The sequence below is a fragment of the Gadus morhua genome, chromosome 9, assembly GCF_902167405.1.
Source record: "Gadus morhua chromosome 9, gadMor3.0, whole genome shotgun sequence".
Classification (NCBI taxonomy): Eukaryota; Metazoa; Chordata; class Actinopteri; order Gadiformes; family Gadidae; genus Gadus; species Gadus morhua.
The window spans coordinates 15363871-15390534 of NC_044056.1; the positions used below are offsets into that span (position 1 = coordinate 15363871).

The window sequence follows — 26664 nt, forward strand, 5'->3', positions numbered from 1 at the left end:
TCCCCACAAAAATATATTAATTAACTTTAATCACCAAGCACGCCAACTTAATCAATCATTAAAACATTCAGTCCTCCTCGAGACGAACAAAACTGTGTTAACACAGTCCAGCGTTCTGACAATCTGACAGGTAATGCATGTTTGCATTATCATAACCAACCACATAGAGTGACCACACAGACACACACACACACACACACACACACACACACACACAATGTCCAAGACATGAATAAATGATTGTCCTACTCCTTGAATACAAATTCAATATTATTTTGCCTTACGCTACAATTTAACCGTGACTGTATGAAACACTATAGTTATTCATTATTTGATCAAAAATAAACTACGAAAGACAAATATTATTTCTCTGTATGCTACTGTGACTGTTTTAACTACTATAAATATCACATGAAATTTTATAAATAAATGATATCCATCCTTGGCATGGTATTATCAAATTACAGAACTAATTTAATTTCCAAACCGAGTTAACGATAATTAAAATGGATTATGCCTAAAAATATATCTTCATGTATGTTGGTTAAAGGAGACCTACTTATGTTACTATAATTATGTTTTCTGTGTTGATTGAGATATTTACATTTTAAGTCGTATACACACTACTGAATGGGTTTCACTGTCTATGTCAGGTCTGCTCCTGAACGCTATAACCTTTATCCAAGTGCAATAAATAAAATTCATCAGCAGAGGCCGGCCGATCTCAAGTTGAGCTCAAAAGGGCTGCGCGATGAGAGCAAAAAAAATGGAAATGTCAGGCTCCACAGAATACGACAATGCTTGAACCATTCCCTTGATCTGGATAATAAGAAAATAAAGTACCATGGTTGGCTGTGTTATGGGGAGACGGCTTGGGTAGTGGTGATGCTGCAATATATGTTGTTTATGTTTTTCATCTTCATTACATGTTAGCAGTTCGATGTAAAGTTCCCCAGCTGACTTATTCTGCCTTATTTTGAGAACTGCCTTCAGCGGGCTTAGCTGAACCTTAGAATAGCCTTTTTGTCAGCCTATTCCCAGTCAGGCCATTACTACCGACTGTGTCCTGTCTTAGCTTGGGTGGTTTTCAATGAACAAAAATATTGCCATTGTCTAAAGTTATAGCCTGCCTCGTGTTTTCTGATTCTTTGTTGTTTGTTTTGTGAGTGTAATCGTACTTGGCCCATGGAACTTTATAAGCAAATATGCTCAGCTGGACTGGTTGTTCAACCTTTGAACAAATGGCATGTTATTATGGTCAGGTTTGATTTGACAGGCCATGATCATGGTGGGAGCTTAAAATATTGAATTAGGGATTTACTGGCTGGGGAGGGGGTTTATAAGCTTCAGTGCCCAGTGTCCCCTGGGAGTACAAATCCATCTGTCCTGTTCACCCTCAACATCTCAGACATCACTTACAACTGCAGCAGCGAGAGGACGAAGGCTGAGTACAGAGGTGTTATGGACTCCTCCGTCGCCAACCTGCAGCTGATCTCTGGAAGGACGAAGGAGTGGTGGACTTCAACAGGATGAAAGCAATGCCTGCATCTGTCTCCATTCAGGGGGTACGTAAAGGGCTACATCAGGCCAAGAGAGGACAAGAGGCACCGGCGATAAGGTGGTTCTAGCCTCCATTTCAACTCTGTTTTGCTCTCTTTACCTACATTACTCAGTGGTCGTAGTGTTGCTGTTTTCTTTTCAGTAGCGAAGCTGCTTTAATGATCAAGTGGTTTGGTAGCGTTCACTCAAGCTGCATTTTCCAAAGCATCTCTGAAGATCAAGTGCTGCAGAGCTTTTTTGTTTTGGTCTGAAATAAAAGTGCATAAGTCATACCTAATTTATAGTCACAGTTTGGGAACTGCATGAGCCGGCATGAACCAAAATGACATAGTCAAGGACTTTGTCGCGTGTTGCACACCTCTGAAATAGTGCTAAACGGCAACTATTTGAAGTAATGTCTCATCTTGTGAAACAGTACGGACTAGCATAAAAAAAGTCTGCAATTTCAGTAGTAGTTGGGTGAAATAAACCTTTAAAAGTAAAGTCCTTTTAACAATACAAGTATTTGCACAGAAAGTAGCATTTCCCTCTACAAAAAAAGCAGGGTCTTAGAAATGCAGTCCTAGAAATCTCCTCTATTGCAGGAACAAACTATTTACAAACCGATCAGAGGCAGCAACCTCTAAACAGGCTGTGTTCACCATAGTATTAACACGGTGTGACCAGTGGCGGTTGGGTCCAATAGTATCTGTCTGCGTCCTGCAAGACGGAGGCGTAACTTGTAGTAGGAGGCGTTACTTGTTCTTTTCTAAATCGCGGTCCACGCGAGATCTTTCTATTTTCGCGGTAAACGAAAAGCGTTGTAAATCACGGTTCACACGAGATCTTAATTGAAGTCGGGTCTTCCGATATTCATGACGGTAAGTAAACTTAAGGCCTAATATTTGAGGTCCGAGTTGCGGTCATTTATGTACCCGCGCACCACTGCTACATACAGATCACTTCCGCGATTTAGAAAAGTACTAGACACCTCCGACTACAAGTTACGCCTCCGACTAGCCTACATGTTACGCCTCCTAGTGCAAGTTACGCCTCCTCCGACTACAAGTTACGCCTCCTACTACAAGTTACGCCTCCGTCTTGCAGGACGCAGACAGACCCAACTCGTTGGGGAGGGGGATGTTGTATCATGACCCTACGGACTTCAGAGGGGGTTTCATTCCGTCTGTGCACGGCTCCTTCTCAACGAGCAGGTGTGCGCCTGCAGCCAGAGGGGGCGCCAAAATACCAATTCCCCACACAATGTTATGTAGCCTACTTCATTGAAGTAGGCTAACCCTAACCCTAACCCTTTTTACTGCTCGTGGCGCCCCCTATGTGATTTGGCGCCCCCCACAAATATGGCGCCCCGGGCGGCTGCCTACTCCAAGTGCCCCTGACTGCAGCTTGCAGATCGAGGAGGAGCTAAATGTGGGCGGGCTTAAACGTTTAAGCCAGCCCACGTTTAAGGAAAATTCCGCGCAGTATCATGGACCAGACGGAAATACGTTCTCCCGCTTCTGTCTTTGGTTTATTTGACTTAGCTAATATAATTGTGTACGAGTGTACGAAATAATATGTGTCTATACTAAAAAAGACATTTGAAATGACAAGTTAAAAGTAGGAATGTCTAAGTCTATCAAATGCATGAACCCTTTTCCATATTACCGGTAAGTCATTGTGCTGTGCTGTGCTGTATTGATGTTTGAGAATGTGCTGCCGGATCTCCGCCACCAGATGGCGCCCGAGAGGATAAAACCATGGGTTAAACGTTTAGACCCGCCCACATTTAGCTCCTCCGCTCGAAAGCGGGAGAACGTATGATACTGCGCGGAATTTTCCTTAAATGTGGGCGGGCTTAAACGTTTAAGCCCTTATTTATAAAATCTTTATGTGTGTGGCCGGCTTTACGTGCCACAGGCCAATAAACGATCTCGGCGCTACTGGAGAAAACCCCACGGGCAGTTGAACTAACTAACTAAACATCACTCAATCAAGAAACTGTGAACATCCAATTATACCTCGAGCTGTTGCTTTGCATATCCTTATTCACGTTGGTTATGTGAATATCTTAACATAAGATAACTTTGGGATATGATTAAGTCACTAGAAGCACAAGAGAAATATTATGCGTAGGCCTATGTTATGAGCCTTGTACCTTGTAACTTCAATAGGACCATGGTCCCTAAGGCCTACTTCAAAGTTAGACTTATACTGTGAGACAAGCACGCCGAAATTATACTATCACGTATTCTTTATGAGAGAAGAATATAATGTAGCCTACTATAAAATAAGATAAGGAATAGGATTGTACTTCATTGATCCCGCGGGAAATTCGTGAAAAGAGTAGCTGTTGCGTTGCGGCTGCCGCACCAGAGGGTGCGCAGTGCGCACAGAGCCGGTGTTACACCGTTTGTTTCGTACATTATAATTGACTAATTAAGGGCGCCACCAGAGGGCGACCCCAGCACATTTGCCGTAGCCTAGGTCGCCTATGCCGAGCGCCGGCCCTGGGTGCGCAGATGTGTCGATGAAAATAATTATTCTTTCTAAAGATCAGATATAAACACTAGACAGTAGCATAATGTCTATCTGATCTATAGTATGTAGAGCACGTCATCTAGCCTACATCGTTTACCTCCAGCTGTAACTGGTTTTCCATATTCACTTTGTGTGCCTGTTTTTTTTTACGTGAATTATGACCATAGAAACACGAGAAATATGATGCTAACATACTGGCAATGAATTGACAGTATGTTTGCAGTATGTGTGCATTCATATTTTTCGTAACGTTAACGTGTCAATTTGTGTTACGCAAGGGTAGGGCTGGACCCCTCGAATTGCGCACTAATGGCCTTCCATATCCATACTAATAGAAAACTGGTCACTTTATGACACAGTAGCCTATGACCTGCGTCTATGGTCGTCCAGATGCTTTGGGGGGGGGGGGGGGGGGGGGGGGGGGGGGGGGAGCCTTATCAAATGCATGGCGGTGCATTTGCTGGACGCACCTCCAGCAGCTCAGTCGACAGATCCTGTCGCCCCTGTTCGGTTCGATCTGAGCACAATCTGCACACCAGTTCAAAATGAGTCTACAGAAGAAACCCGTTCGTCTCATCGCGGCAGCATGCAATGATTTGGGAATCGGAAAGAATGGAAAGCTGCCTTGGAGTTTACCGTAAGAACGTTAAATGAATAATCTCTCTTTCTGTGTTTGTATTTAGCGATGGCAGGTCGACAGGGTCTAGACTATAGGTAAAATGACATGATGATGGTGACGTATGGCAGAAGCAAAAACACATTGAAAAACTACGATGCAATTATATTCTTTCCTTACATTTTTTTTTACCACAGGAACGAGTTCAAGTACTATTTGAACAACCTCAGTCGAGTCTCACGTCCAGGTATTGAAAATCATCGATCGATCTATTAAGCTTGCCCAGTGATACACAACCTCGGAGTTGGTATGATTCATGGGGGAGTGTGTGCAAACAAACCTATATATTTTAACAAACCATGTTCTTTTTTTTGGGAAACTATATTGCATACAAACTGACTACCTAATGATTCATAGCCGAAGTAGAGCGATGCCGAATGCGTCCACCGGGACACTGATAATACCAGTAGGCCTAGATGTTGATTTGGTAAACGCCTTTCGTGTGGAAGCAGATGCACAAAAGTAAAAGTTGGGATCGCAAACATCTTCAGAGATAGGAATGGGGTCACAGAAGAAAAAAAACATGGATATAAAATGTATAACAGCAATAATAATCCAATATGCTGAGTGTATGCAAGTTTCTCCCCACATCATTACAAACTTGCGATATGAACTTGGGGAAAAAAAGGACATAAAAGCAGTAAGGCAATACACTCGCTATGTAAGCTAGAATGGGGAGTGCAGTCAAGAGTATTAACTACCCAGAACAACAAACTAAATCAGTGCAATAACCAAAATTGCTGAGTATTATGTAAAGCTTCTTACCAACTCATAAAATATGTACATATCACATTAACACTTTTTAAATCAACAAAAATATTCTACCCTCCTCTATATTTCCCCAATCCCCTGAATCTTAAAATCCAACATTAAGCAATATTCAGATTCTCTTAGTGGCTCCATACACAGCATCTGTGCTGGAGGGACAAGCGTGGCGAAAAATAATGCTTCTCAAAAAGGACTCATATTCTCAATTATAACCCTTCAATATTTGAATTGTTGCTTGTTTTCTTACCTTGCTTGATCCGTAGTAAGCCATCCATTCATCTAATATTTTTCTTGCTACAGGAATGTTCAATTTGGTGGTGTGGGGAAGACTGAACTGGTTCTCACAAGAGGAATTTCTCAAAGAGAATGTTATACATGTGGTTTTGAGTAAAACCTTAGGGTAAGCTCATACACACACACAAACTTTTTGATATTAATAATCGCCAAATAAACCAGTTTGTAAATATTTGCATCAAGCCATCATTTAAGAGGGAACACTGTTCACTACTATTATTCAGTACCTACTGCCCACAAAGAAAAAGTGTGAATCTATTTAATGTGGCTACATCGCCTCCATGTCCGACATCTGTCCATCGCTGTCTCTATTCTTGTAGCGTTGTTCCAGATAACGCACAGTACCTACGAGAGGACCTCGAGGGGGCTATTCGTCTGGCCGCCTCCCCTCCCCTCAGTGACATCATAGAAACCATCTGGGTCGTCGGCGGCACCGGGGTCTACAAGGTACACTCACACTACCAACATGTTGCTGTTCATTGTAACGTGACGCCATTGAAAGAGTGTAAAAGGTGCACAAAGGCGAACGTTCTGTTGCACCATTGTTGACAGGTCTGTGTTTCTGTTTTCTTTTCCACCAGGAGAGCCTGATGCACCCATGGTGTGACCTGATATACCTCACGGATGTCATGGCCAACATTGACTGTGATGTTTTCTTCCCCAATTTTGACAGACAGATATTTAAAAAGCAAGACAGGTATGATTTATGAATCCCCTCTAACTGCTTAGTAAACGTATTTATATTGTTTTAATATTTGTGTGGGATTGTTTGGATTCTGTAGGGTTGTACAATGAATTCACAAAGACTAAATTTAACAATTGTTACCATCGATTGATATGACAAATGTGTTAATCCACGATCTTGATCTATATGGTTGGTTTTGTTTGCATTACTGTAGATTTCCTGGCGTGCCGAGTGAAATCCAAGAAGAGAATGGGGTCAAATACAAGTATGAAGTTTATAAGAAAGACATTCACCATCAAGATAAGCTGATGTAAAATAATATTTATTCTGCTATTTCAAGTGCCTCAAATCAGAAAATAATAAAACATGTCAGGGGATTTCAGTCACTTCCGATGCTCCTTTTTATTCCTAAGTGTATAGCTGGGTTTAGAGGATGCATCAATCATATTGACACGTGCCATGTGTTACCGCAGAGGGAGAGGGCAGAGGACAGGAGGTTATCGGAGGTTAAACACTTTCCAGACAGACATATTTAACATTTGCATTTGTACTGGGAGGATGCCATTGAGCCTTCCTCACAATTGGCAACCAAGTTTAAGGAGTATCTGGTGAATATTAGAATTCAAATGTATTTTCGGTTCTTAACTATAAACAACTCATAATAAGCAGAACCTGACAGGCTTTAACATTGGTAAAATGACAATGTAATGGAACACTGCATTTTATCCCTGAGATGCACTTAGTAATACAACAAGATTGTAATCAAGTCACATGGGTGCAAGTCATGCTTCTGTATATAATGCACTTGAAAATCAGCTTATCATAAAACTGGACCAACATATAAAACCTGAAATAATATATACATCCCTTGGCAGGGAGATATATCTCTCCACTAAACGTTTGAGGTGTTTTCACCTTCAGAACTCTTTAATTGTCTCACAAATGAACTGTTGGTATTAAATAAGCAGGCCGACTCTCAACCACACTGGAGCTGTCCTTGCGCACAGATTCAAATAAATACAGAGAGACTACATTCACAGCATCACATTTCCGTCCCCCTATTCAGTCTGGTACCATGACCCGTCAGTCGTCCGTCCTCAAAGGGGCGACGGGGTTAAACATCGGCCTCTCTCTGCGTAGCTGCAGCCTCCCGTAGCTCGCCTCAAAGTCCTTCTTGGTGCCACAGAGAGCCGCCAGCCCCCCGGTCTGGATGTCGTAGCCGTGCGACCTCAGGCTCTGCACGCGGTGGTTCACAATCTCCGTGGTGAGCTCCAGGATGGTGGGAGCCTGTAAGATCTGGGCCGCGCTGATGCCCACCGCAGACAGCCCCTGGAAGCGCTGCGCCAGCACCACCTCCGAGTGGTACAGCAGCGCCGGGCAGTCCAGGACCACGTGCCGGAGCTGGTCGTCGGAGCAGCCCAGGGTGCGCTGCGAGAAGGCCAGGGTGCGCTGCATGGCGTCGGGGTTCAGCTCCGTGACGAAGCCCCTGAGCTTGGAGAGGAGGCCCAGCAGCTCGGAGGTGGTGAAGCCTTTCCGGGTCAGGAAGTGGAAGTTGTGCCTCAGCAGCTCCGGGTCTTTGAGGAGGACGAACGGGTTCTGGCTCAGCAGCTTCTGGAGCCAGATTTTCACGTTGGTGTCCTTTCCGCCCAGCTCCAGGTAGGCTGCCTGGAGGGTGTGGATCATCTTTTTGTTGTCGTCTACTGGTCGGCTGAAGCTCATGGGAGCCCCAGACATCAGCTTCGTGATGATGCGCTTGTTGAGGTTCAATTGGCGGAAGTATGTTATGTTGGCACGCTGATTGGCGTGGTGGCTGGCACAGGTGAAAAAGGAGGCAGGGAATTTTTCAATGACGCCAACAAGTTCTCTGTGGTTTGGACACACAGACAACCACAGGTCCCGCTGAGCCTGCATTTGCTCAGGGTGGCAGAGGACCGCCTCGGGGTACTGAGTTAGAACCCCAGCAACTATAGAGCCAGAAGCCCCCATTTCCCTCATCAGCTCGGCTACCTCATTAACATAAGTGGGGGTTTGATACAGGATCCAGCACTTCAGTTTTCTGACCTTCTGGATGTCTACGGACAGTAGATATAGCGCTTCCACTGTATGCCGGTTCTCTTCTGCACGTTGCGTGGTGCATAGCCGCTCATGTATTTGAATCGCTGTACCTCGCGGATGCCGTAGGCACAGGGATGTGATCAGCCTCCACATTAAAGAAAGGTTTTTAGCCCACTGATCTTAAGAAAAAGCAGGTGCAGTGACAGCAAGCATGTAGCGTAGCAACGTGTTGCCGGGTAGTGTATACACTCTAACACTCTAGCAACAAAGAAAATAAATGTGTGGCACACTTACGCAGATAGCGGTGTGCTATTAATTGGAGCACTTCGATGTTGGGATTATAGAAGCAGCGTAGACGGCAGGGGGATGCAGAATGTCCTTACTCAGGGGTCGAAGCCGAGTTGTGTGGGATGTCTTGTTATGAAACTGATTTTCTTTTTCCTTTTGTAAATGCAATTCGTTTTCCTATAGCGCTACATAGTGGAGACAAGAAGTATTGCGACGCAATACATTACTAACCCACAATAGGCCTATAGTTATGATCCAGCCTTTTCAATTTTTTTCTTTTTCTTGTTCTTATCGAGTCCTTATTGGCAATGTGGACACACTATAGTAATAAGAATATCCATCTATCTGTCTGTCTGGCTGTCAGTCTTGTCTGTCTGTCTAGCCTATTCTCAATGTCTACTGTATGTCTCTAAATTTTGCCTCATTGTCTCTGTTTCCTCATTAATTGAAATATGTATCTATATTAAAGCAACTGTTAGGATCTTTATGTCACATTATTCTGGTTATCACAAATCTAGATATGAGTCATTTCAAAAATTTCCATTAGAAATTTTACAGTTTGAAATTGTGAACACATGAAACCTGTAAGCCTGGTATGATTGCTTATCAAGCATTGCATAATAACAGTGTTTTGTTAAAGGGTAGGCTGCGCCTACTGGGTCAAACCAGTCCAACTACACATGATAAGACAAAGCAACGCTATCCTTTCATATCTAAATCTCTTTATTTCATTTGACTTTTAAATTTCTCATTTAAATATTATATTATTTAATTTATATTTTATACAAATTAATTTGTCATTGTTTTTTCAAATTAACATTTAACCAACATTTAAAGTTAAATTAAGTGAAGTTCTTTGTTCAATTCATTGTGCATAGTTACATGTGTGTTACCTCAGAGGGATGTGGTGTCTCTGGCTTTCTTTGGTTTAAATTTCAAATATGTTTAATAAGAGCAGGAAGCATTATACCATCTGAAACTAGGTGACACCTCCAAGCAGGTTATTCAAAAAGGGCATGCCCCCTCACACAGCAGTTTGTGCCAGACCAAGGATAGCGAGACAACATGCCACTTCCCTTCAGGATAACAGTGCTTCTACTCCTCCTTTCACTCAACATGGCAGTCACAGAAATGCCAGGATTTGTATTTCAAGCCCAGGGAGCTGATTTCCAGATCGGTTCTTGCTTTGGAGCAGATAACATGATTGCCTTTAAGTCGTATGAGACCGGAGACCAACTTCTAGTCAACTATTCAGCCGATGGGGGGTTCTCCTACTTTCCCGAAGACCTCCAGGTTCGTGCCAACATAACAGACTATAACTCCATGCTTGGATTGCTGATGGGTCAGCTGAATCCAGGGGACGAAGGTATCTACAGGACAGAGTGCTGGCAGAATGAGACGCTGGTCAGCAACCTCAGAAAACAGCTGGTAGTATGCAGAGAAAAGGTTCAGTTTGGGGAGATGTCTGCGTTGGAAGATGACTGGGCGGAGGTTCGGTGCAACGGCAGCGCCGGGGCCCTGGCTGGCACCACGATACACTGGTACTATGATCCGTACAGCAATTATTCCCTATGGGCCGGAGCTGTGCCACTTGATCCGTCGTTTGCGCGCCAGCAGGGTGCGGTGGAGGTAAGAGATGGCGGGGCGTTGCTCCATGTGTCCAACAGTGTGCTGCAGGACTCTTTTTCCTTTTATTGTGTCGTGATGAAGGGTCAAGATTGCCTCCGTTTTCAAACTATATACCAGCCAGGGTATGTTCATGCGAGGACAATGTATGCCTCGCATGGGGACAGAGTTGCACTGGCCTGCTCGTCTGAAAACAAGAGCCAGAGTTGGGTGACACCGTTGGGAAAGATCAAAACCTCTATAAAGTCTCCTGGATCAAGTGAGGGCAGCACGCAGGGCAGTCAAATGTACATCTTGAGGGATATCGAATCGAAAAGCCGTTTCCTGATCATTCCAGCTGCCTCTGACGAACACAAGGGGCAGTATTCCTGCTTCTCACCCACCCTGGAGAGGGTGTACCTCATCGCTTTCTGCCCTAGGATGGAATCGAGAGAAATAAGTATTGTGGAAAGAGGAGATATCTTGTTAGAATGCAATGTACATCAAAAAGCGCCTGGCGATGGCACCAGCGTAGAGTGGCATCGTGACAGAGCGTCTGGGGAAGCCAGCCTTATTCAGAACACCACGGACGAGGCTGCGGCCCGCACAGGCAACCCGAGGCGTGGAATGGTTCTGTCCGAGGACGGTTTCTCCCTCAAAATATCAGGCCTGACAGAAGAAGATGCGGGGGTATACTGGTGTATAGTCACAGAAGACAAAGAGGAAGAAGAAGAAGACGATGGTGACCATAGTGACTATGACGGTTTGGACGACGGCTACAATGATTACAATGACTATGGCAACGGCCGGCTCCACGTATGCATTTCCAAGCAGCAGATTGTTTTGACTGTCGCATTGACCCCGATTAAAGTTAGGGGCGACGCGTCATTGGCTCCGCATCCTGGAGTTCCCGGGTACGCTTTGGGCGCTGGGTGGGCGGCAGGACTGCTGCTGGTCGGGGTGATGGCGGCAGTGGCTGTAATGAAGGCGAGGTCAAAGGGCTGCTTCAGGCAGGGAGGCGTAGCCACCGACACGCGGCCCAATTTCCATCAGGACACAGAAATGGCTCGTGATCCCAGTTGTACTGAAATGTTAGCGCCCAATGAGCCATCTAATGCATGTTAAGTAGGATGCCTTTATGACATTTTTAAAGAGAGATAAAATGAAATTAGTCGTGTAATTGACTATCTATTTTCAGCTGTGGGTGGGAAGGAATCAGTGTATTTATTCATGTTCCCATGCAATAATGAATATGATCGGTTTGATCTAATAAAGACATCGACTGCATTTCCCTATATTGTTATGTGACAGTAACTAACCCTTACCCTTTGTCTAGACTAGAGTATATCATATCTGGATGTAATATATAAAAATGTAGAACTCAAATGATACAATTTGAATATATAGTGTGGTGATGGTTTATCAACGCTACACTACACACTACAATATGCTTTGGCAGGTAGTAGTAGTGAATATTATGAAGTGTGAGATAAGTGTGGGTGTGTGTGGGTGTGTGGGCAGGTCGATGCTGGTATGCATACATGCCAGTCCATTTCCTTGTGCGAAATGTTGTCTTTACAGATAAAATCTGCAAGGATGGGATATTTACCTTAGTTCCATGATTCAGTCTTTATTAATGGACAAAAGGAAGCCATACTCCCATAAAGAAACCGTGTATGCTTTGAAGGGAGTGATCTGAAAAAAATAAAAAAAAGATTCCACTGACGTCAATGATATAATTTAAAGCAAACATTATGAATATGTCTGCATATAAGAATAACTGATAATATCATGAATTCTGCATATTATTACGACAGAACGAAGGTTGTAACCAATACTTTAAACCTTCCGATTCTAATTATCTCTCCAGCAGTTCAATGGATAACACTATATTTTTCTCCCCCTGTAATGGTTTCCTCATGTGGATGAATGCATGCAGGGAAAAAGAGATGAAATAAGAGGATTGTAGACAAGGCATCTTGCAAAATGTCCAAAGTGCTTGGTGTTCACGTCGTCAGCAGCTGCAGAGTTGGATGAAGGTGGACTGATGGACACGCAGACGGGCGAGGGCCAGCTGCTCCATGTTGTCAAGCGTAGTTAAGAAGGGGCTTTAGTGTAGCACAGCCACAAGTAAGCAGGCAGAGCTATCAGCCCAATAACCAGTGTCTTTGCATAGAGAGAAAGATAGAAGGGCCAATGTCTCTCTTTCGGTCTCTCTCTCGGTCTCCCCTTCTCTCTCTTCCTCACTCCCTGCCGAGGGAGAGAGTGCGCAAATGGGTTTTCTTAATTGTTAGAGCGTCCCCCTGACCATCTGTGTTTGTGTGTGTTTGTGTGTGTGTTTTTGTGTGTGTGTGTGTGTGTGTGTGTGTGTGTGTGTGTGTGTGTGTGTGTGTGTGTGTGTGTGTGTGTGTGTGTGTGTGTGTGTGTGTGTGTGTGTGTGTGTGTGTGTGTGTGTGTGTGTGTGTTTGTGTGCATGAGTGGGTGGTGTTGTGAAAAATATGCACAGACCACGCTATTACAGCAGTGAGCAACAAACTTCAAGGTCTTATCAGGCTTTCATGCCAAAACTAATTTTTGACTAAAAGAACATTTAGCTCACTTGAACTTCGCTTGTATCCTCTGAATACATATATCGTTTTGTTACAATATCTGAACACACAAATACATGCACTATTTCTAAATACAGTATTAATCCAGACCATCGTAGGGCAAGAAACAACATGCTGTGAAAGTCTCCGTGGCTCCTAACTGCTTCACCACAGTTTCTGAGCTGCGCTGGCTGTGAGGAAATAAGGTGTAATTTCCCAAACTCATTTGTACTGCAACTGTTAATGCTATATGCACTGTGAGTGTGACAACACTTGGGGGAATAAAGAGCAAGGAGGGAGGGAGGAGGCAGCAAAGTCTCTAATGTTTTGGTTTGCTCTCAATACATTTGATTTCAGGTATATAGGTCAGCCCATGATGCCAGTTTAAGTTAAACTAAAGCAAGAAAATAAACTTAAAGCAAGCCATGATTTAATTTTATAATGTTTTTATAATGAAACCAGTACTTTCTTAACCCTTTCTTAATTCCTTGTTAAAGGAATATTCCATCAAGGTGTGTTATGAGTAGAGATCTTTCACATCATAGAAATGAATAATTATCAATGGCATGTGCCTTACCCTATACAGGCACCGATGGGTACTTCATGGCAAAGCATATTTTCAAACTCTGCAGGATCCAACAGCCCTGTTTATTCATGTGATTATTCAGTTATTGAAGCTAAAATAAAAGGAAAAAGATCTTAGGAGAAAGTGGACGGCAAAATGAGACCATCTATATTCAAGATATTTCACAAGATATTCCATTCAAAAACAATCACGGAAGGACGCGGACTACAAACACAGAAAAATAACAGCGCAGGCTTTGATGCAAGGCGTGCACGTGAGTAAACACTCAGCATCTTCCTCATGTAATCTCTTCTTCTCTTTTTCCTCATTTTTTTCCTTCATTCTTTTTTTCTTTACCAGACCCATTCATGCTTGCTCAATAATTCTCATCATGTCAGTAAAGCTGTACTTCACTCAATTCCAAAGAATGCACAAAGTTCTTTGTGTGCGATATGGACTGCAAACCCCATGTTGGAGCCGAGCACCATCGCAGCGTCTTTGGTTTCTAAATGAGCACTCTCTTCTGCTCCTCTTGGCCCATGTGGTCTTACCATGAATACCAACCCAGTGATGGAATCATTTGAAGGGTTGGACATATTCATCCCATATATTTTTCTAGCTCGATAAATTCGGCAGTTTTAAGAAAACAGAGAGATAATGGAGAGCAGCTTGGACAGGGGCTGAGTGGGCTTTAAGATAACAGACAGTCAAACAGGCTCCCAAACTATTCCTAGAGGCTAAATACTGATTGGGGTCACAAGTGTTTAATTCACTGGTGACCTCTCAGTAATACAACTGAGAGATGTGGGATTACACTGAAACACGAATATGAAATGTCAAGGAACTTAAGCCTGATTACATGTGATAGAGTTTAATGCATAGGGAGAATTCAAAGATAACATACATCTAAATTCTGTATGCCTGTGTATGTATTTTAACATTTTATATAGCATTTTCTGTTTCTTATTTTCATAGTCTGTAATAACTTGGCAGCAGTTCTTAAAGGTGCATTGTGTAATACCAGAGAGAAATATGAGAAGTTGTCTGAGCTGCCCTGTGCTGGCTGTTTGCTAGATTCAATTTAGCAATCCTTGTTGGCGTACCAGTGGGTGGAATTAGATTTCTTTCCTCTTGCTCGGGTTCCAAGTCAAGAAAATATATTTTGTTAACTCAAATGGTATGCAGAGATTTTGTTTGGGAGTTACAAAGTGGACCGAAAAGGAGGAGGTACAGAAGTTTCTGAGAAGGTCCAGAAAATAAGTATAAAGCAATTTTGGTCCCACTTTCCCACAACGATACATTAATTAACCCTAAGTTAACATTAGTTTATGTTATACTGATAATTATAAAGCATTAGCATAGGGGTTAGGTCAGGTCTTGTAATGTACTTTTCAGTTTTCTTTGGTTAGGGTTACTCTGGTTAGGGTTAGGGCAGGCGGGTCAGGATTAGGTTTATGGTTAAACCTGAACCCAACCCTATTCAATAATGTACACATTTAAACCTTAGTTAACATGAACACCATTATCTTAGAAAACATCAAGACAATTTTTAAACGTATTTTGTTAATCATAGTATACCATGAGTTCACTGTTTATAACTGTGAGTTAATACTTATTACTGCTCTAACAAATGTAACTAATGAATGGTTAATTAATGGACCCTTATCGTAAAGTGTTTCAGCAAATTTGATGAGGGTATGGGTCCTGGGATTCGCAAATAACAGATGGATTTGGAAATTGCTTCATTGCTCCACAAGATAATCATGTGGATCAAAACGAAATGACAAAGAGACACAGACGGTGGCTCCATGTTTGTTTGAATCGTGCTGGGAGATGGTTATAGTTAGAAATGGCCTCATGGAGCTGTAGAAACGTCAGTGTCTTTGTGTGAGTGTACATCCTGTGTATATAATGCCGGACCGTATTAAGTTAAGAGTGGGCAGCGTGAAACTTAAAAGGAATATTTAGTGAACATTCAGTTCATCCCTTAAAAAGAAAAAAACGTCACTGATGAAACCAAGCCTCACAGTGTGTGGGAGTGAGGCTGCAGCTTGGAGTGCAGGATCGATGCTGTTCAGGGGGGAGCTGGAGGCCTGCTATTTATGGTGCATCTACAGTTCTCTGGATGTGAATCTGTCTTGTCTCTGTAGCAATGCAACATAGAATAGCCTTAATGTCCCTGATCTTCTGGATGCCATGATGCTGATCGTGTATACCTGTCGGTGTGATTGACTCAGAGAATGACATTAAAATGGAAGATTGTTCAAATAAATGATGCCACTGGAATTTACCACGTGCACATGCAGCAGTGGTGTCAATTACCGACCTGTGGAAAAGCCAAGGTACAGACACATTTTTATGTTTTGCTGATTCTCCAGTATTTAATATTCTGCTCTGTTCTGTAGTATTTTTATTCATGCTACAATAAATGTAAATTATTTTGAGTTATGTTTATCAAGCTTTGTACAACATACTGGAGTGATGTCCAATTCCTCTTGCCAGATAGCCCCAGGTTGTTCAGGTGGGTTGAATGAGGCTTGTGGGCCACAATTTTGAAACAGAGCCAGAGAAGGTGGATGTCTTAGTTCTGTTGTTGAATTCTTGTGTTACCAGCCTTGTTCCTTGGGATCGAAAGGGGACTTCTAATAATCGTCTGTGTTTTTTAGAAGACTAAGTCTGAGGTATTCATTCAATACCTTTCTGTATTTATTATGCCATCCCCTTGTAGTTCTATTTGAACACAATGTCGAGTCACTGTCTAGTCCCCGCTGATGTGTTTCCATTGTTCTTATTCACCCAGTGGCCATTTTTGTTTCTCAATACTAACTGGTTGGAGGAGCTGAAAGTGGAATCCTGCATTCTGTCCATTCACCGAGCTAGTGTTCAGAAACAAGATGGAAGCAATGTGGCCACAGTAGGAGAAAAGGCCAATAGCACACGTCACATTAATAGCACAGAGAAGAAAAGGACAGATTTCGGTCCTCACCATATCATCAGCCAGAGACTCTTAACAGGTCATCGGCCATTACCACACGGGTGGCCTGATGCCTTACAGATAAGTTGTATCTGGAAGACAATATAGTAAGGATGTGTGAGTGCTTTGATATTAAAGTACTATTAATTATAAAGTTATTTTAGCATTATTCATATCAATATTATTAATAATACTATTATTAATATTATTGTTATGATTTTTTATATGTGTTGACGAAGTGGACCAGTGTGAGGACAATATGGCCAGAAGGTAATTTGCCTTCTGTTCGTCCTCATCTGGTGATCTTCAGACACACTGGCAGAGGAGTACCATTGCAGAGTAGTTTTGTCTTCTGGATTCTTACTAAAGTAATGTTTGCTTGTAAGATTAACGTTAACTGAGAGAACAAAATTTGTAAGGTGAACATAACAGGCTTCATTGTTACTTGGATACTGTAATCAGCACCTTATAGCATACAACAGTGTTATGGATAACAGTGAGGGACAGCAACATGTACAGATTATCTATTGGGAAGCTTCACAAGTAGATAAAAAAAACATTGACCTCCAAAATCGATGTTTATAACCGACCAAAGTTGAGCTATCACTTCATCCAATCCTCCATCAGTATAAGACACAGTTTCAAATGCAATACAATGTAGAGGGCAGCCCACGTACTCCATGTTGAGATGCAGCAGGAATACAAAAAAATAAATAAAAGTGCTGGTCTTGTATCGCCTATCTCCCAGCTGTGTCCCCAGGGAGCCACACTGCAGCCAATGTGACTTTGTCACACAGGGGTATAAATCTGAAGCACTGTTAACAGAATTGACCCTATCCCAGGAGTAATGGAGCTGTCACTGGTAAAGTCTGACCCTAGAATAACCCCCTTACACAACCAGCTCTGCAGGGGGAGCCCTGTTTGTGGTAGATGATATCTGTCATCCTCACTGGGATGAAAGAAAGAATAGGGGTCATACTGTTAATACAGGAGAGGCTGTGTGTGTGTGTGTGTGTGTGTGTGTGTGTGTGTGTGTGTGTGTGTGTGTGTGTGTGTGTGTGTGTGTGTGTGTGTGTGTGTGTGTGTGTGTGTGTGTGTGTGTGTGTGTGTGTGTGTGTGTGTGTGTGTGTGTGTTTGAGTCAGTCTGTGCATGCTGTGTGTAGGTCTTCTGACATGTAGTTTACTGCAGTTGCCCGATTTGAGACGTTTATAATAGGATACTTCGTCAACCATCACACTGTGGATGGTATGAGAGTGGTACAGCTGCCAAGAACGAGCATTACTGATTATCGTGATGGTTTTCTGTCATCCCTTCGAGCCATTGAAGGGAGAACCCTGCTCCTAACGAGTGTGTGAGTGTGCTTTGAAGAAAATCAAATTTTACAAAAAAAAATGCAGGCAACTGTATGTAGCAAGAATCATGGTTTTATCGAACCTACTTTGAGTTACTGAAGAGGAGCACAATAGAGAGACATTTTGAGGAAACGTTTTTTGCAACTGAAGAAGGCTCGTCAGAAGCTTTGAGGAATGCATGGGAGGGGGGCGTTGTGGTCACGCGCTCACACTTCTCCAGCCTCGCACTTCCCGCGCTGCGCCGTGCCGTGTGCTGTGTGCTGTTCATTTCACTCCCGCGTTGGACACAACCAACTGGCGACAGACGGGAGGACCCCTACTGCATCGGACCGATTCTCTGAAAGCTAAACGACATATATGACCTGAATCTCCGAGGAACTTCAACTCTCGCGTGTTAATGGTAAGCGTCTGGACGCCGTGTCTTGGTTGTGCGTTTACGCACCTATTTCCTTTAGGCAATCCCACCAAATTCGCGGTCGATTCTGTTATTCAGGTGCAGTAGGTGTGATATTCAATAGTATAGGGATGGTGAAACTTAAAGTAAAGTAAAAAAGAGCACTTTGCTGGAGTTGGTTGACGCTTACAATGCGCTCAGATCCAAAATAGCATCCCACCTTATAATGTGTTAACTAGCTATTGTTACGTTTGTTAATTTATTTTACTATAGGTCACATAGGGTGTCTAGTATTGATATGTGTGTAGTTCTAGTGAAATGTAACTATGGTTTGCCTCCGATCTTTCTTAATATTTTACAAAAAAATATCTGATCTTTGACCCATTAAGATTGTATTTGTATATCCTGTTTCCTCTCTGCAACGCTGTGCTCGCTCAGCTGTTCTGCAAGTGTCTGTGTGTGTGTGTGTGTGTGTGTGTGTGTGTGTGTGTGTGTGTGTGTGTGTGTGTGTGTGTGCGTGTGCGTGTGCGTGTGCGTGTGTGTGTGTGTGCGGTAAGTGGGTGCTTGTGTATATGTGTGTGTGCGTGTGTGTACATAGGTAGGTATGTTTGTGTGTAAGAGAGAGAGAGAGAGAGAGAGAGAGAGAGAGATAGAGAAAGGGAGAGAAAGATAGAGAAATAGATAGATCGATAGATAGTAGATGGATATAGGCAGACACATACACATAGATTGACAGTATTCATCCTACTTAGCCAAGTTCAATCACAGAGAAGCGGTGTAATAGAATCATATCTTGCGCTGTCACGTTCCTCCATCACCTGTATCACCTGCATCCCAGCAGCTCTAGCCTCATCACTTACTTCCCACACTAACTCTGTTTGTTGGCTGTATTTGCAACAGAGGCAATTTCCCTCCCGGCACCATTCACAAATACCATTATCTCTATCACTTTAGCTTCTAGATATTTCATCCCGGCGGTGGCAAGAGCTCTGTGCGCTGCATTCACGAGGTGCCAACCAGAGCGCCTCTGGTGTAATGTCTGTTGACGTCGTCTCTGCGGCTTTCACGGCTAGGGTTATGAGACGCCGTAAAAAACAAAAAACATGTTTCACTTTAACACTCGTACTCCAAAAATGGGCTAGGAGTGGAACAGAGAGAGAGAGAGAGAGAGAGAGAGAGAGAGAGAGAGAGAGAGAGAGAGAGAGAGAGAGAGAGAGAGAGGGGGGGGGTAAACCATATGAGTGATGGGGAAAGGGAGACTGGTGAATTATGTTTTCTTTTAATCCGTACTGTTGTCCTCTGTCTCTTGTCTCAAGAGGACAGGGGGAGAAAGCAAACGGGAGCTTAGGCTATGTGGCCTGGGAGTCTCGCCCACAACCTGTTGTGGGGGGTGGCGAGGAGCCAGCCATGTCACGTGGAGGGGGGAGAGGGGGGAGAGGGGTGAAGTAAATTTGACAATTTAATAGGTTTTGATTTGATTTGTCTGAGTGTCGAATATATAAGCTGCTTAGCCAAAGTTTCTTATTATTGGCAATCATCCATGCTTGTGTTTTCTGCCTTGGGTCTTTGTCTTCTCTCTCTCTCTCTCCCCCTCTCTCTCGTTCATTAGTCCATTGTTTTACCCTAACACTCAAAGCAAAAGCGACTTTGTTTTTTTTTTGCATTTCTTATGATAAATGGAACATCGAAACAGGTAATATGAATCTGCCAATAACACATAAAGTTCAGAGACAGACAAGGAGAGAGAGAGAGAGAGAGAGAGAGAGAGAGAGAGAGAGAGAGAGAGAGAGAGAGAGAGAGAGAGAGAGAGAGAGAGAGAGAGAGAGAGAGAGAGAGAGAGAGAGAGAGAGAGAGAGAGAGAGAGAGAGAGAGGGATTGAGTAAGGCGGTGAGACAGAGAAAATGAATGGATACTTACCTTTGGCTTTGATGATGATAGCCAGGCTATGGTGCCATTTTGAGGGATGCTGAGATGCCCGGGGATGTCATGTGATTACCCACCATCATTTCACTCTGTAGGGATAAATGGACAAGGGCATTTCTCCACAACCCATTTGGAAAATCCCATCTCTTGTTCCTCTTTTAAGCCCAATGGCAAAGAGGCTTTGGTGAATCCATTAAGGAAACTTCTATTCCTACCAAGCTGGAGTCAGCTGTAGTTATTTCAATCAAACTGCTACGGGGCTAAAAGACATACAGGTAATTACCTAGTCCCTGGCTATTAATGTGAAAGCTACATCAGGAGAGAAGAGCTCTTTGCTCAGTATCTGTTTCCAGACTCCAGTACCACGGCATGCCTCTGTGTACCAAGCGCTGAAATATTTACGCAGTCCCAGTCCCCTAAATAAAATAAACGACAGTCGCAAAGTGTTTGAATTGACAAACGCAGGAGCGCGTCGTTCGACTCTTAAGACTGCCTGGAATAACAGCGGTGGGGTGCGGCGGTGAGACACTATTCTAGTATCACTCAGAAAAAGATGCACTTAGGCAAAAACCGCCTGCCCTCGTGGGATCAGCGCCCGCTCCGAGACTTCAGGGCGCTCGTCTTATAACGGCCGAGTGGCCTGAGGACGCCGGCCTGGGTGGCTGGTGATAGGGCGAGGCAGAACGTCGCTTGCTCCCCTTCCAACGTCTCTCTCCTTTCCCCCCGGCCCGCCCGCTGTGCTCAGCGTGACGGCGCGGCGCCAGAGGACATGGGAGGATGGAGTGCTCCTGGAAGACAGTGCTGCTGCTGGTGTGCGCGTCCCTGGGGGTTCAGTACACGGCCATCCGGACCCTGAGCGACACCCTCCCCGGACCCTGCCAGGGATCCCTCAACTGCCACGCAAGACAGCCCCGAGGTAATGAGCCCCCGTGGCCTGAAGGCCGCCAGGGGGAGGGGGTCGGTTCCCCCCATGGGGCGGACCCATGGCTGGGATTGTATGCACTTTGTGTTATGTGAAGCGTTGAATGAGGATGTGTTGCACGATCTATGTATGCAATTCTATGTTTGTGTATTTTAAAAAATATATGCATTTTTGGTAGAATTCAGGGCATGAGGTTCACCACTTCGAATGAGAAAACATGTTTTAGCATTCAGAAACAAGAAATTAAAAAGCCTTAACTAAACCATATGGCATTTTTTAAGTGATTCCAACGTAGAGGCACTGCATATAGACTGACCCGGAGAAGATCAAATCACACACAATGAGGCTAGGGAATTCCCATTATAATCTGAAGTAGGAAGGATCTAGATCTGCAATATCGTTGATTTATTTCCCTATTATCTTCCAATTTATCTCCATTAAGCCGCTTCTACAGAACCCTGGATCGCAGGCACAGAGCGTCTGTGGACAAAAATAACAGCCCCGTTTGCAATCATCTCTTCATCAGTAGTAATTACACATTGGCAATCAGTGTTACATTTAGAGATTCACCATTTCATAATCCCCTAGGTAACCGCCATCAGACAAGCCACTTCCTCATGCAGGTTTACAATCTTAAATATTTAACCAGTATTGACTCTGTCGGGTTTGTTTATGTCTTTTCATCCTTAAGTAATGAGTTAGCTAGGCAATATTTTATATGTAAAACCTTTAAATCTCTGCCGTATTTTGTAAAATATTAATTTAATTATGGACCGTGGAAATCATCAAAGATGGCAGATCATTATGTACAGAAACGAACTCTCTCTACTGGAATGATGTGGAAAATATACTCAGCTGACGCCTCTGCAATAAACACAATTGCAGGAGATTCTCACCCATTTCTAGACGCAAAGGGATTTTATGATTGGTGCTGCAAAGGAAATATCAAAGTTAGAGTTGTATTGCACCATTGAGAAATACCCTGTGTATACACAATCACCATGCTGGAAAGGGTGAGATGTACTATAGATCAAATCAAGGTGCAGTTTCCAAGTCTGTTTCTTCCAAACAGCAAGGTCTATACTTCTCCTTATTTGTGGGCTCACGCAGGATATCCAAAACAACCACCACAGTCTTTCTGTACATATTTAAATTCCCTTATTTTCTGCGTGTTAATCCTGCATGCTCTCCCAATGTTGTTCTCTTTAATTCTGATTAACTCAGTATATGGAACCGCATATCAAGGACGTGGCTATCAGTTACCTCCCACCATTACCTGTTAACATTCAAAAAGGTGTGACCCACTGATTCCTACTGGGTTAAGGTTGTTCAAATCAAGTCAATGACAAACCGCCAACACCCACTCTCGGCTGAACAATTGACCGGGTGTGACAGCTGGGCGAGATGGGCCCGCCGCCCGTTGGTCCGAGGGGGATCTGTTGTTGAACTGTAAGACAAAAGAAGGGCGTTATGATGCTAATACCAACCCCTCAGTTGATCAAGTGCTTTAAGAACCATAGGGGGTTAGAGACAGAAGTCTGGCAGGGCGGAGGAGGAGAACAGGATGAGGGGAAGTACGCATACATTTTATGATCAACCCCTTAAGAGCAGTGGAGGGATAGCGACCAATTGTTAGGTAGGGAGGGGGATTAACCTCAGGAGGAAACATAATTACTGTCGCATCAACTAAACGTGGGGGTCTGAGAAAAGGATCTGGCAGGGGCTCGAGGGCTGGTTGAAGGTGTCATCAACTAACAGTGGGGGTAAGAGACAGCAGGAGGGAGGGGGATGAAAACAGAACGAGGCAGAACCATATCCAACTACGGTATATAGGGATGAGTGAGGCCTCTACAACCCCTGTGGTTAGAATAAGGTCCTTATTGGAAGACACTAGGCCATTGATTTTCAAAATATCAGCAACAGAACCTTGTCTGCTCCTGGTAACATCTGTGAAGGCCCCCCCGGATGTCAGATGTTTCCTTGAGAAATAGCAATAACAGATCAATGCCTTGCCAAACGACTCTTTACCCCCTCCCTTTGTATTGTTTTCTGCCTCCTCTTTAGACTCAAGGTGGAAAGCCTTGTGTGAAGACACCTGGCTGCCCTCCGACTCGCCCCAGAAGCACATCCTCCTGTTTGCGACCACGCGCAGCGGCTCGTCCTTCACCGGCCAGCTCCTCAACCAGCACCCGGGGGTCTTCTACGTGTTCGAGCCCCTCTACCATGTCCAGCAGGCCTTCTCCAACACCAGCAGCAGACAGCGCCGGACGCTGGATCGCCGAGCGCTCCTGGGCGCCTACAGGGACCTGCTCCTGAACCTCTACACCTGCGACCTCCGCTTCATGGAGAACTACATCCGCCCCGAGCCGCAGGAGCACGTCACCGGCGCCTTCTTCCGACGCAGCTCCAGCCACGCCCTCTGCACGCCCCCCGTGTGCCCGGCCAAGAGCGAGGCGGTGGCCGACGGGCTGCCGGACGAGACCTGGTGCCCCAAGGACTGCGGCGCGCTGAACCTCACCCTGGCCTCCGCGTCGTGCCTGTCCAAGGGACACGTGGCCATCAAGACGGTCCGCGTCCCCGAGATCGCGGACCTGCGCACCTTGATCGAGGACCCCCGTCTGGACCTGAAGGTCCTCCACCTGGTGCGGGACCCCCGGGCCATCCTGGCCTCGCGCATGATGGCGTTCTCGGATCAGTTCCGCGCCTGGAAGATATGGAACGCCACCCGGCGACAGCCGCGCTACGTGGACCTGTCGCAGATCACGAGCACCTGCAAGGACATGGCGGCCTCCGTGGAGACGGGGCTGCGGAGGCCCTCCTGGCTGCGGGGGCGGTACCTGCTAGTGCGCTACGAGGACCTGGCCTCCAACCCCGAGGAAAGGGCCTCGGAGATCCACAGGTTTGTGGGGCTGCAGAAGGACAGCCGGGTGTCGTCGTGGATCTCGCAGAACACCAACAGGGACGCGTGCTCTCCGTCCGAGTGGAACTTCAGATACTCCACCACCCGGGACTCCAGAGCCACGGCGGAGAGCTGGAGGCTCCGGCTGGACTATGACATTGTGAAGACCTTGCAGAGTCTGTGTAGCGACACTCTGGCTCTGCTGGGTTATAAACAGGCTCACTCGTTAGTGCAGCTCAGAAACATGTCCTATAGTTTGGTGGAAGCAAGAACCTTCCAGCCTCCGCTATGAGATTGAAATTATGTTTAAAAAAATAATAATGATGTGGATACTTGCTGTTTTGGTTGCTCATGATACATGCATACGGTTTAATATTTTAGGTCATGGTGGTAGCCATCAGTCCTTAAAACGGGTAGGGCCAGCTAGATCCCACTGCCATTAATAACATCTGGAAATCAGGTTAAATTAGGACACTGTATTTGTTTAATACTTATATATTTGTTAAGTATTTGTTTGTTAACATGCCAACCTAGAGAACCTACAATAACGAAACATACAGAAACACTGCAGCAATTTGCCTCCTCTCTTGTTGTTATATTTCCGACCCTTTTTTGACTCTTATGTCAACTCCAACGGGAGATGAAGGCTCTGATTAATTGTAGCGCTCGGCAAAGTGTAGTGCTTGGAAAATCCACTTTAAACATTTTTGGACTGCGCTGTCACGTTACGCATTGTAGTTAACTACAGGTCTTGACCATGTCACTATTCAGATTGTGTATTTTGTAGATTTTCTAAATAAATTATTTACACGTTAATCTCTATCATAGAAGTGAACATTGGAGGCCAAAAATGCCTTCTGCCAATTTTTGCCTATTAGTTATCTTTCTTTGTTTGTGTGCCACCTCAAGATGCCAGCGCATTTTGGAGTTCAGTCGCTCTCTTGAGATAAACACTGGATGTGGCCTATGCAGAAAACTAATTTTAGCACCATTGCATTGCTATTGATTAAGGTTGATTTTCAGCCCATATAGCGGCCAGCGCCGCAACTCTCCAAAGCAAGGAGTCCCCTGGGAACCGGGAACGTCAATGCTTGGGCTGAAGCATTGCACAACAAAATGAGGAAATAAATATGTTCTTCGACTAGCCCTGACTGCTAACCTTAAAAAAATTGAATTGGCCTTCTGATAATGATTTTTCCAGCCCGTTCCACCCCCCAGACTTCCCACAGCTGGGCTATATCTGCTGACACTAGGGATAGTGCGATGCGGCACGGAGGATTAAATCAACAATAGATCTACAGATCCCTCTGAATAGGAGGAGGATTTAAGATGCGAGGAGAAAAGAGGGGCTGTCTTACTTTGAACTTAATCTGCACGGCTCTACCGACCTCACATCAGGCAAGGCTTTATGACACCCAGGGAGATGTTCTTCCTGCGCTGCTCCATCCCGGCCCTGACACCCAAAGCTGCGAAGGCCCTGAGTCAGCCATCAGCTGATTAGTCAGCCCTCTCTCTACGTTCCATCCAGGCTGCGGCGTTCCGTCTCCATCCACCCTGCTGACGAGGGCCGGGCCGGACGGCACTGGTATGAGTGGAACGGGGAAGGCAACATAGGCTAGTTTGTGAAGGGTGAAGGGTAGGGATGGGTGGGAAGATGATGATGAATGGATAATGGATATGAGGGCGTGTGTGTGTGTGTGTGTGTGTGTGTGTGTGTGTGTGTGTGTGTGTGTGTGTGTGTGTGTGTGTGTGTGTGTGTGTGTGTGTGTGTGTGTGTGTGTGTGTGTGTGTGTGTGTGTGTGTGTGTGTTTGTGTGCCTGTGGCAGACATGTTAAGAATGATGATGAGATGATAATCTTCTTTCTCATACACAGAAATCATAACAATAACATGTCAAACACAGAACAATGGCAATGAATGCACAATGTTCCATATTGACCTCCAGGCATCTACTTTGACCCTGTCTGATACCATCAGAGCCATCTCTGACATCCTGTGAGCTTACTCATCCATTTCAGTTCATACAGAGCTCAAAAAGAGTTCAAAATATTTAAGTTACATTAATAAAGCTTTCACTCAACCAATTGTATAACTGCCTGCAAAGTAGTATGGATAATATTCAAAAGTATGTTCTGGTGGTTCGTAAAGGTGACAAATCTAATCTACTGAAAAATAAAACATGCACCTTTTGATAAACACCCAAGAGAGATGATCAAGCGGGGACCGCACATTCACAAGCACATCAGTGCTTGCAACTGAATTCAATTCATTTTTGTAATACTTTATTATATGACTATCTGGTTTTCTTTTTTTAGATGTTTGTTTGTGCGTTTCTTATTTATCAACCGGTACTCAATGTAGTCCAAGAAAAACGCTGTGTGTACTTAAGATCCATGATCAAAAAATAACTGAAGAGCGGTGGGTGCTCCTTGGGAGCTTGATATCCCCTTGTCTCCACACAGCTAACACTTACCATTTTTCAATTGCCACAACAGGAGCAGAGTATGTCATTTAGGGAGCGATTAGGCAGCGTTTAGGGCAGAATGAAAGCCCTTTGAGCCTCAGCGTCTTTATTACTGGAGCCATATGGGCCCT

At 44.4% G+C, this 26664-nt stretch overlaps 3 protein-coding genes across 6 annotated transcripts; 2 read left to right on the forward strand and 1 right to left on the reverse strand.

The window, feature by feature from the left end:
• The first annotated feature begins 1436 nt into the window (after positions 1 to 1436).
• On the forward strand, positions 1437 to 24885 carry si:ch73-62b13.1 (Carbohydrate sulfotransferase 1-like). Of its 2 annotated transcripts, none has more exons than XM_030366147.1 (3): positions 1437 to 1565; positions 20994 to 21164; positions 23235 to 24885. In XM_030366147.1, the coding sequence occupies exons 2-3, from the start codon at positions 21026 to 21028 to the stop codon at positions 24359 to 24361; spliced, it is 1266 nt and encodes a 421-aa protein (XP_030222007.1). In that variant the 5' UTR covers positions 1437 to 1565; positions 20994 to 21025; the 3' UTR covers positions 24362 to 24885. The 2 variants fall into 2 exon arrangements, with proteins under 2 accessions (XP_030222007.1, XP_030222006.1); XM_030366146.1 differs by lacking the exon at positions 1437 to 1565 and adding an exon at positions 11874 to 18331.
• zgc:153031 (dihydrofolate reductase) lies at positions 1487 to 6889 on the forward strand. 3 transcript variants are annotated; one of them, XM_030366151.1, is made up of 6 exons: positions 1487 to 1618; positions 4894 to 4943; positions 5825 to 5924; positions 6139 to 6265; positions 6400 to 6515; positions 6718 to 6889. In XM_030366151.1, the coding sequence occupies exons 1-6, from the start codon at positions 1530 to 1532 to the stop codon at positions 6815 to 6817; spliced, it is 582 nt and encodes a 193-aa protein (XP_030222011.1). In that variant the 5' UTR covers positions 1487 to 1529; the 3' UTR covers positions 6818 to 6889. The 3 variants fall into 3 exon arrangements, with proteins under 3 accessions (XP_030222011.1, XP_030222010.1, XP_030222012.1); XM_030366150.1 differs by lacking the exon at positions 1487 to 1618 and adding an exon at positions 4497 to 4717; XM_030366152.1 differs by lacking the exon at positions 1487 to 1618 and adding an exon at positions 4575 to 4794.
• On the reverse strand, positions 6805 to 9008 carry mterf2 (mitochondrial transcription termination factor 2). Its single transcript, XM_030366148.1, has one exon. The coding sequence runs from the start codon at positions 8709 to 8711 to the stop codon at positions 7587 to 7589; it is 1125 nt and encodes a 374-aa protein (XP_030222008.1). The 5' UTR covers positions 8712 to 9008; the 3' UTR covers positions 6805 to 7586.
• Positions 24886 to 26664: the final 1779 nt, after the last annotated feature.

Excerpts from the sequence above, each read along its gene's own strand:
- zgc:153031 (XM_030366150.1), top strand. The coding sequence starts at position 4,626 with ATGAGTCTACAGAAGAAACCCGTTCGTCTCATCGCGGCAGCATGCAAT. Across the intron at positions 4,718-4,893 it reads AAGCTGCCTTGGAGTTTACC|GAACGAGTTCAAGTACTATT; the intron begins GTAAGAACGTTA and ends TTTTTACCACAG. Across the intron at positions 4,944-5,824 it reads CAGTCGAGTCTCACGTCCAG|GAATGTTCAATTTGGTGGTG; the intron begins GTATTGAAAATC and ends TTCTTGCTACAG.
- si:ch73-62b13.1 (XM_030366147.1), top strand. The coding sequence starts at position 21,026 with ATGGAGTGCTCCTGGAAGACAGTGCTGCTGCTGGTGTGCGCGTCCCTG. Across the intron at positions 21,165-23,234 it reads CCACGCAAGACAGCCCCGAG|ACTCAAGGTGGAAAGCCTTG; the intron begins GTAATGAGCCCC and ends CCTCCTCTTTAG.
- mterf2 (XM_030366148.1), bottom strand. The coding sequence starts at position 8,711 with ATGTGGAGGCTGATCACATCCCTGTGCCTACGGCATCCGCGAGGTACA.